General features: G+C 40.7%; 2 protein-coding genes across 2 annotated transcripts in view; both read left to right on the forward strand.

Annotated features, from left to right (window-relative positions):
- The first annotated feature begins 56 nt into the window (after positions 1-56).
- On the forward strand, positions 57-4,728 carry MLH3 (mutL homolog 3). The gene has a single exon (XM_019518788.1). The coding sequence runs from the start codon at positions 801-803 to the stop codon at positions 4,128-4,130; it is 3,330 nt and encodes a 1,109-aa protein (XP_019374333.1). The 5' UTR covers positions 57-800; the 3' UTR covers positions 4,131-4,728.
- Positions 4,729-5,584: 856 nt separating this feature from the next.
- LOC109299322 (DNA mismatch repair protein Mlh3-like) overlaps positions 5,585-10,212 on the forward strand; it is a gene marked incomplete at its 5' end in the record, with an annotated part of 21,019 nt that continues 16,391 nt past the window's right edge. The window contains 3 exons of the mRNA XM_019519915.1: positions 5,585-5,699; positions 6,332-6,402; positions 7,574-7,678. Of these exons, the coding sequence (XP_019375460.1) occupies positions 5,585-5,699; positions 6,332-6,402; positions 7,574-7,678 (291 nt within the window). The remainder of the gene's footprint in view (positions 5,700-6,331; positions 6,403-7,573; positions 7,679-10,212) is intronic.

Consider the following 10,212-nt stretch of genomic DNA (forward strand, 5'->3'; position numbering starts at 1 on the left):
GCTCCTCGTCTGAGGAAGAGATGGGGCTTCCTGCAGCTCTGCCCACAGGGGCACTGCACTTCTCGCTCGCCTTCACTTCAACACCTGGGGTTCAGGGGAAACCCTGCGTCCTGTAATGACCAGTGGGTGACAGTGAATCCACGTGTGGTAGGATTGCCAATAAAAACATAAGTTTGGAAAACAATGCTGTCTTTATTATTCAAACACCTTACTTGATGCCCCACTGCCACGTGGGGCCTTGCTTGAGCCAGATCCATCCTCCACGTGGGTGTTGGCTGGCTGTGGTGTGAAGGATACACTGAATCCACTTGACAGAACAGCACAATAAGTTATTGGCTAATAACAAAGTGAAAAGGAATCTGAACTTGGCTTCTGGTGATTGATGTTACTAGAAACTGATGCTTTCCCTGTTCAGGTCATTGATAGCCTGTGTTTGGATTTTCTTTTAGCGAATACAAGGTCTGGGAAGAGAGACGATAGTAGTGAAGAACGTAGAAACAAAGAGTCTGATCCTAGGACTGTGGCGGTTTTGCCACAAAAGCACTAGCTGATGTGTCCTGGTAGTCAGGGCAGGGAAATTGAGCCTAGACAAGCTCTCTGAGTATCAGGAAAAAAGCTAATAAATATGGGCAAAAATAATGTATCTAAAAGATGGTGATTTGTTGCTATATGGCAAACGTAGGAAACTTCAAACTGAGCTTTTGTGTGTTCTCCATCTCTTTTTTCATAGGGATTGTTTTAAAGAATGTGGAGGAATGGTCCCTGAAACTTTTTGAGTTCCTTACCTTTCTCTTTTGGCCATGATCAAATGCTTGGAGGAAGACGTGAGAGCCAGGTTACGCTCTGGAGTGGCCATCAAGACTCTGGGCCAGTGTGTTGAGGAGCTTGTCCTCAACAGCATTGATGCTGAAGCAACATGTGTGGCCATCAGGGTGGATCTGGACACCTTTAGGATCCAAGTGGTGGACAATGGCTTTGGGATAGGGCGAGAAGACCTAAATACAGTGGGGAATCGCTATTTTACCAGTAAATGCAGCTCAGTAGAGGATTTAGAGAACCTGAAATTTTATGGCTTCCGAGGAGAAGCTTTGTCAAGTATAGCAAATATGGCCAGCGTAGTGGAAATTTCATCTAAGACCAACAAGACAGTTAAAACCTTCACAAAACTGTTTCAAAATGGGAAACCAATGGAAGTCTGTGAAGCTGAACTGACTAGACCAAGTAGTGGAACAACAGTGACTGTGTGTAATCTTTTCTACCAGTTACCAGTGAGGAGGAAGTGCATGGATCCCATCCTGGAATTTGAGAGAGTAAGGCAGAAGGTAGAAGCTCTTGCACTCATGCATCCTTCTGTCTCTTTTTCCTTAAGAAACGATGCTTCCTGCTGTATGGTGCTTCAGCTCTCCAAAGCAAAAGACATTTGTTCCCGCTTTTGTCAAATTTATGGACTGGGTAGATCACAGAAGTTACGTGAAATAAATCATAAGTGTGGAGGATTTGAGCTGAGTGGCTATATTAGTTCAGAAGGGCATTACAATAAAAATCTGCAGTTTTTGTATGTGAATAATAGACTGGTTTTAAAAACAAGATTACATAAACTCATTGATTTTTTATTAAGGAAAGAAAGTGTTATTTGCAAGACAAAATTTAGCTTTGCTGGCAGACAAATGAGTTCAAGTCCTGCTCGACATCGGTGTGGTCCAGAGCTCTATGGAATATTTGTTGTCAATGTGCAGTGTCAATACTGTGAGTATGACGTGTGTCTGGAGCCTGCAAAAACACTGATTGAATTCCGAAACTGGGACAGTCTTCTAGCTTGTGTTGAGGAAGGGGTGAAAGCATTTTTAAAACGAGAACACTTATTTATTGAACCGTCTAGTGAAGACATCAAAGAATTTAATGAAAATAATGACTTTTGTTTGTATAGTGCCACAATAAAACCTATGCTCATTGAAGAGACAAGTATGAAGGACAATTTTAAGAAAGCATGTGAAAATATTGCGGATTCCTATGAAATATTTAACTTGCAATCAAAAGACATCAAAAGAAAAGCAACTACTGGAAAAAAATCTTCAGATCCCTTATATTCAAATGACAAAGCTGAGGAAATGGAAGTTTTCTCAGATGTAACCATTGCTGAACCAATTAACACATTTAAGAGTAGTAAAACTAAGACTCTTTCATTCAGCAAAGATGACACTACTACTGAAATCCCAGAGCAAGATCCAGAAGAATTTAACAGTTTCCAAATGGCATCTGGTCACAAATCTTCAGAAAATTTCTGTGGAGAGTCCAGATCAGAAATAATAGAAATAGACAATTGTGATGAAACGCCATGTTGTACTGAAAATTACGTACAAGTTGCAAGAAGCCATCGTAACAAAGCGGCTCTAAAAAGCAACAGCACCATTGCTTTCAGACATTATGTCACTCAAGGGCAGCAGAAGGGAATGAAAATTTCTACTGAAATAGCTGAAGGGCCAGAAATCCTTGTTGGAAGGGCATCCACGGGAATATGTACTACAACAAAAGAAAGCCGTGGAAATACTAAAAGAACATATACCTCTGGTGGACAAAATGTAATTAGATCAGGACTGTTAAAGTTGTGTTCCACGGGGCTTATAACTCATGTTGTGCAAAATCAGTCACTACCTGAACAAACTGAAATGAACTGTTCATTAAGCATGCCTTTTAGACCTGGTCCTGTAAGTGCCAAGGATATATTTAGAAACAAGACTGTTTATTCACTTCCATCTCTAAATATTCGAGATGTTTCTAGTAGTCTAAATAAAGACAATCCTATCCTATCCAATAGAGAAGTGTGCAGAACAAATGCAGAGGAGAAGTTGGAAAATGAGACTGTATCAAATCAGAGGAATAAAGAAGTAGCTTTCTGTATAGCAGGTAGTAGAAGGGATTGTGTGAGATCACACACTAATGAGTTGCCTCTGATCACTTCCTCAGGTGATGTTACAAACTACAGAAGGCAAATGGTTGAGCTCTCTGGTTGGTCTGTACCCCGAGCTTATAAGAAGCTGAGTTTGTCCACACAGGCAGGATCATTAGAGAGATTTAGGAGACATTATGGAAAGCCCAGGAGTGAACCATCAATATCTATTTCAGAGAAGAGGAGTGAATTTGGGCTCCCAGTTGAGTTCAGTACTCCAATTGATCTTGACACTTCCAAAAATCAGAATAATAATACTGAATGCTTTAGTATTTGTGAAACGCCAACTGTGGAACATACTCATTCTAATAATAGTTGCCAATCTGGTTGCTTTCCTTCCTTGGAGAGGACTCAGTTCTGTGGTACAGGCGTTTTGTTAGACAGACAAACTTGTGAGAGAGAGAGTCCTTTGACACTGACCAATTACTGTCAGAGTAGAAGGAAAAATAAAAGCAACAGTAGATCTCCAGGGTCCCTGGCCTCTAAAATATCTAGAATGAAAGGGGATCATGAAGATCCAGAAGTTGTGGGGCAGCTTGAGCAACAATCCCAAATGGATTTAAGCAGAAAAGATGATACCGGGAAACTTCTGTCTCAAAGTGAAAGTGATCATTTATTGCAGAGTTCTTATGAAATGTGTCAAAATTCCTCACAAGAAGCAGAGGTAGGTGGGCATGGTTGCCTCTCTTTAGCCTCTGACGAGATGAATATCCCCCAGAAAATGCACTGTATGAGAGCAGGGGCCATGGAAAATACTGTCAGCCACACCAGCAATGAGGATCTATGCAGTGGTTTGGCATTGCCTGGTAAAAAGGTTTGGTCTGAAGATGCTTGTCAAGATCAAAGTGTTTTACATGTGTTTTCAGAGCAGAATTTGAAAGCTACTCAGCTTCCAAGTGTGACCTTACCAGATAGCTCGGCAGTCTCTCCAGATGTTACAAACATGGCTAAACGTGTGAACGAGGATTCGTTATCATGTGCTTCTGACTGGTTGCAACATTTTGATGTTTCCTTGGGTAAGACAGTTTACATCAACAAAACAACTGGGCTAAGTACCTACAGCACTCCTCCCACTGAAGAAGTTCAAGCTGCTTGCACAAAAGATATAACTACTATGGCTGTGAACGTTGTCTTAGAGAGTGGTAAGAACATGGTGCTTAATTTTGTTGCAAAGCAAGAATAATGTGAACTGCATAAAGACTCGCATATACAAACTGTTAAATTACACTAATTGATTGCAGGTGGAAGGAGGTGAGAATAATGATGTATCTTCTTAAATCTGTGATACACACTTAGCAATTTAATTTCTTCAAGTAAATACATTTTGTTATTTCATTATTGTTCCACAGAGAATGGGGGCCTGAACTGTACCAAAGGAGATTGGATGAAATGTGTACCATGGGCTGCAGGTCTAGGTCACTTTCTATCCTAATCCTGGTAATAGTGTAGGGTCATAATATGCTGCTTAAATCACTCCTGTAAGGATTGGAACAGGCCGTTGGGCTAATTCTGGTACTTCGCATAGTCTCAGTAACTTTAACTTTCCATAAGCTTATTCATGGTCTCTATTTATTTGTTTATTATTATACAAAGTGTTAATATGAGTAACAGCAAACTGATAGTGCCAGTTCACCTGAATATGGGGTAGGAATGGGCATTTTTGTATTTGGTATATTGGGGGCTTTTCTATGGTTTTTTCTGTCCTTTCAGAAAAATACTTTCAATTGCAACCGTTCTGGAAATAATCCTGATTGATTAAAGGAGTAACATGCTCTTAAGAATCCCTGGTATGCAGACTCTCCAATAATGTCAGCCATCTCAGAAGTATTATTCACTTTTATGTCTGTGTAAGCACAGGGCACCCCTTGCCTCCCTTAGACAGCACTGGTATGTGTAGCAAAGGCCAGAAAAGAGGCAAATTATGCCATATTTTGTAAACCTCTGGTTTAAAACGTACTAATGATTATTGCCCTGTTTCATATATATAGAAGGTCATTCAGTACTCTCAGGTTATGAAATTTGTCAGGATGGGGCCCTTACTGAGGTCAAAGTTGAAATGGTATAAATTAAGTTAAAGAAACAGATGTCTTCTGTGGCGTGTGATCAGCTATGCTGTGACATGTCATGGCACAGCTGATTGAGCTCCACACACATCCCCGTGTGCCACACCCCAACTTGTAGCACATTTGCAAGCAGGGAAAAAAACTGCTTGCAGACACACTCCCCCACTACCCAACATATGAACAAATATGTATAATTTTCACCATACTTTGCATGGGAAGGTATTGTATTATGAATCTTAATCTTCATTCAAATCCTTCCTCAAAATGTACTTTTTCTACCAAATTGGCCAGTGTTTTCCCAGTCACATTAGAAATGATATTAGGTAGCTATATTTGTTTATTTTTAAATGCATTTCCCAGGGCTGACCTCTGGCTGGCCATTCAGAGCATCCAGCATATTTAATTATTATTTTTCCAGTTTTAACTGCAAACTCTATGGGGCAGCACAAGGCCTTCCTCTCTGTTGTACAGGGATGAGCACACTAATGTCTTTGTTTATAAATATGTGAATACCACAGCCCTCTAAATATTTCTTTTAGCTTTCTGCCAGCTGTTAAACTTGCTGCAGTAAATTTTTGTTGTGTATTCAGGGTTTCAGTGCAGGTGCTATCCCTTTAGAAGTGAGCTTGTTCTACCCTTCCTTCCTAGACCTCGAGAAGAGAGGATTCTAGCAAGCCAGCATTCCAGAGGTAGGGTCATTTTGCCAGGACATAGAGTACTATGTTAAAAACAAACCCAAGAATTCTTCCAGCTGTCCTGACAGGAACTCATAGTTACTCAAGGTCTGTTAACAATGGGACTGTGAGTCATTTTGTGTGTGTCTGAGAATATACTAAAGAATTAGAGTTGAAGTCTGTTAGGGGGTGCTTATTTACAGGACAAAGTGCCCAGTTCTCTGTAAAATCATGTTAACAGTTTAAAGAGCAGTTATCCAGCCAGAGAACAGAAAAATGGGTTTTATTCTTCGGATTCTCTTCCTTAACAAGGGGTGAAATCACCACTTTGGTATGTGTCTTTATCCAGTGGGAGTGGGTAGCTGAGGTTTATCCATCTTTTTCTTTTTTTCTTTTCAGGGAGTGTTGGATTGTGCTGCAGTGTGTATAATATTGAAATCAGACAAGTTTCCTAGAGTTCTAGTCCCAACAGACAGTAAGAAGGCACAATCCTGCATTCCCTTGTTAACCTGTTTTCCTCAAGAATAAAAAGACTAATGTGAAATTGGGGTGGGGGGGAACTTGGTGGGAGTGAACAATGAATACACCTTCTGCTGACATTCCTTTCTGTGCCTATGAATCCATGTTTTACATATGTTCTCTCCTAGAAGCTGATGCTGATTCTCTCCAGTCCTTGTTGTCCGGCTGGGATAATCCCATATTTGCTCGCTACCCAGAAGTAGGTATTATTTTGCATCCAGAGTTGCAGGGTGGGGTCATCTCAGTCTCATCTTCTGTTATGTTGTGACTTTTGGATCAGAATGGCAAGTGCTAGAACCACTGTGCATATTTAGTCTGTTATACATGTGCCTAGAGACTTGATTATACAGGTGTTTATACAGTAGTCCCATTTTTTGAATTTATCCAGATTAAGACAAGCTAGTATTATGGATGATCCTGTACCTCATGTTTTTTGGAAATGATAATGTTGTGTAGGCTATGTCTGTTACTACAGAAGTCACAGCATCTGATGAAGAGCTTCAACTCATGAAAGCTTGTACTGTGTATATATGTGTTTACACAAACACACACATTTTGGTTAGTATATAAGGTGCAAATCTACCCTGTCTTCTGCTTGACTACAGACTAACATGGCTAAGTATTTCTAACTACAGAACTAGCTATCCTGATGAAAGATAAAACACTGTTCCATAGCATGATTTAGGATAGTTTCTGTCCTTTTTAGGGAGGAGAAAAACAAGCAAATTTATGTTTGTTACATGAGTAATAACTGGGTATCAAAAACATATTTGACTTGGGTTATTTTTATAATATTGGCAGGATGATAATATGCCAGGGAAAATAAAAGTTGGAGCTTTTAGAGCTACATCCTGTGTAGTTATGGGGTAATGTCATCTTTAATCAATGTGTATGTGTGAACATACAGTTTTAGTCAGGATGTACAATATGTACATAACTATTTCCACCTGTATACAATTGAGATGGAATAGCAAACCACCTGCTGCTAGGTTTCCAAAAGGGAACAATTCTTTAGCAAATTTGTTACAGTAACATGAATTCTTGCGTCATTCTGGGATAATTCATCTTCCTTCATGTGCAACGCATTTAATGTGTATGTGTAGGCTGATAACTAATTTCAGGTTGTCTAATGGCTTTTCATTGAAATAGCTCTTATTATCCAGATGTGTGTGAGTGCTGAAGTGGGAGCAGAGGGACTGCCAGATGGTATTTTGAATTAGTGCTGTTCTTATTAGAAGAATCAGTGTACCAGGTACAGAGGAACCCATTTCTAGAATGGTCTTACTCAAAGTTGGCAATGATTTTTGTGACCTTAAATTCACAAGTCATGCTTGTATTCTAAAAATGATTTGTGGTGTTCTGTTTCATAGGTTGCTGTTGATGTGAGTAGTAGCCAGGCTGGGAAACTGGCTGTGAAAGTTCATAATATCTTGTATCCCTATCGTTTCACCAAGGAGATGATTCATTCAATGCAGGTAATGTAAGAGTTGATAAGTGCTTTTTGTAAACAGCTGTATTTCAAAAGCCACAGCCAAATAGGATGTGTGAGCCTTTCCACTGAGTGGGAGAGACAGAGAAATAAATAACACCCTTTATCTGCAAAAAAACCCCAACATTTTTGATTTGTGTGAGGAGAGGCAACAGATAGGCTTATCAAGCCAGATCTTGAGACCATCTCTTAGATGACTGTAAACAGTTATCTGTAGAGTGATTCTAAAGTGGTTGGGTTTAAAGCTAGTTAAGACAAGAAGCAGCCTTGCTATTGCTGCTTTGTAATATGCAGTATTATCACTGACATTGTTTAAGTAATGTATCATCTGACAGGTTTTTAGCTACTTATTATGGCTATTTGCTTAATTTGTTATCTCTGATAACTGCGTTTTGTGCATTTTCAAATGATTTTGTCTGAACAATGTTGACCTTCAGCTGAGCAGTTTCAGTAACAAGTCACAGATCTTAAATAAGGACTTTAAATTTCATCTTAGAGTGTAGGTCAGTCAGATTCTAACAAAGGCATCATAAACGTGGAGCTCAACCATATCTCAATGATTCTTTATCAAAAGTTTTGTTTGTAAACTGAAAAAATTAATGCTGAATACACTCAAATCTAAGGCAACTCTGAATTTAAGATGACCCCCCATAATAGTTTATATATGTGGAACGTGTATAAATTTGTTATAATTTTCCAAGCACCGAAACTAATTATTGGAGGGTTGTCTTGAATATGTCTCCCCTCCGCCACTGCTACAGCAGGGAAAGCAATAGCTGCGGGTTGCGGGGGGGTTCAGGTTGCCCCCTTCTCTGCCCCCTCACTTCTCCCTGCAGCCTTTCTGTCCCCCCTGCCACCTACACCTGCCCATCCCCAGCTCCCCCTAGTCTCTGCCTCTTTCCCCCACAGTGCTGTAGGTATAGTGTATCTGGCCTTCAGCAAGGCTTTTGACAAGGTCCTGCATGATGTTTTGTAAGCAAATTGGAAAAATGTGAGCTGGATAAAACTACTATAAGGTGGATAGACAACTGGCTCAATAGCCACAAGCAAAAGGTACAGTAATTATTAATCAGTCCATGTCAGAATGGCAGGAGGCTTCAAATGGAGTCCTACAGGGATCTGTCCTGGGCATGGTGCTGTTCAGCATATTTATTAACAATTTGGATGCTGGCATAGAAAGCTTCTTGAGTGAGTTTGCAAATGACAAGAAACTGGAAAAGATTGGGAACATATTGGAGGATGTGAGCAAAATTCAGAAGGATCTTGACAAATTGGAAAGCTGGGCTAGAGCTAAGAGGATGAAATCCAATGTGGACAAATGCAAGGTACTACACCTTGGAAGGAATAATCAAAAAAACAAATATAAAAGACACCTGACTGGGTGGCAGCACTATGGAAAAGGACTTAGGAGTCTTGGTAGATCACAGACTCAGTGCGAGTCTGCAGTGGATGCAGCCACACAAAAGGCAAATGCAGTTTGGGGCTGCATTGATAGAAGCATTATGTGCAAGACTTGGGAGGTGATAGTGCCTCTATTTGGCATTGGTCAGGCCTCAACTGGAGTACCATGTGCAGTTATAGGCTTCATGTTTTAAAAAGGACATGGAGAAGTTAGAGAGGGTCCAGAGGCAGGCAACAAAGATGATCAAGGGCTTGAAAGGCAAGTCATATGAGGAGAGGCTGAAGGAGCTAGGCATGTTCAGCTTGTGGAAAAGGTGCTTAAGTGGGGACATGATAGCAGTCTTCAGACATTTGAAGGGCTGCTATAAAGAAGGAAAGCAGCTTTTCTGTCGTTGCAGAGAGGAGGACGTGGACCAATAGCTTGAAGTTGCAACAAAGTAAGTTTAAACCGGGTATCAGGAAAAATATTCTTTACTGTTAGGACAGCAAGACAGTGGAACAGACTGCCTAGGGAAGTTGTGGACTCTCCATCATTGAAGAAGAGGTTGGACAGCCATTGGTCAGGGATGACCTAGGCATAGTTGTGCCTATGTTCTACTATGGGTATTTCCCGTGCTTCTGGGCACCCCTTTCTGCTATGTGTTGGGGATTTTTTAAGCCTTCCTCAGAGGCATTGGGTGTTGGCTGCAGCCAAGGCTAGGGACTTTGACTAGGGTGTGACAGTGCTTCTGTTGGGATCAAAACTGGAGGTTCCTGGATAGAGGGTCTTGCCTTTTCACTCAGGGTCAGACCAATCACCATATTTGGGGTCAGGAAGGAATTTTACCCCATGGTCAGATTGGTACAAACTGTGGGGGTTTTGCCTTCCTCTGTAGCAGCTGACCCTGTACCCAAGGTCTCTTTAAATATATCTTCACAGCATTTCATGGAAGTGGGATATTGGTTGCCATAGTTCTCCTGCTTTACCTGTGGCAGGTTAGGTCTGTATTGTGTCAGGGTTGACCATAGTCTTATGTAGAGTTTAGCTTATAGATTGTATAGGATAGTTTGGATAAGGATGATTCTGCCTCAGTCAGGGGGTTGAACTAGATGACCTCTGGAGGTCCTTTCCAGCCCTTT

Source organism: Gavialis gangeticus, unplaced genomic scaffold (assembly GCF_001723915.1).
Source record: "Gavialis gangeticus isolate Ggan-Ray unplaced genomic scaffold, GavGan_comp1, whole genome shotgun sequence".
Taxonomy (NCBI): domain Eukaryota; kingdom Metazoa; phylum Chordata; order Crocodylia; family Gavialidae; genus Gavialis; species Gavialis gangeticus.

What these genes read in the sequence shown, in the direction of transcription:
- MLH3 (XM_019518788.1), top strand. Translation starts at nt 801, where the DNA reads ATGATCAAATGCTTGGAGGAAGACGTGAGAGCCAGGTTACGCTCTGGA.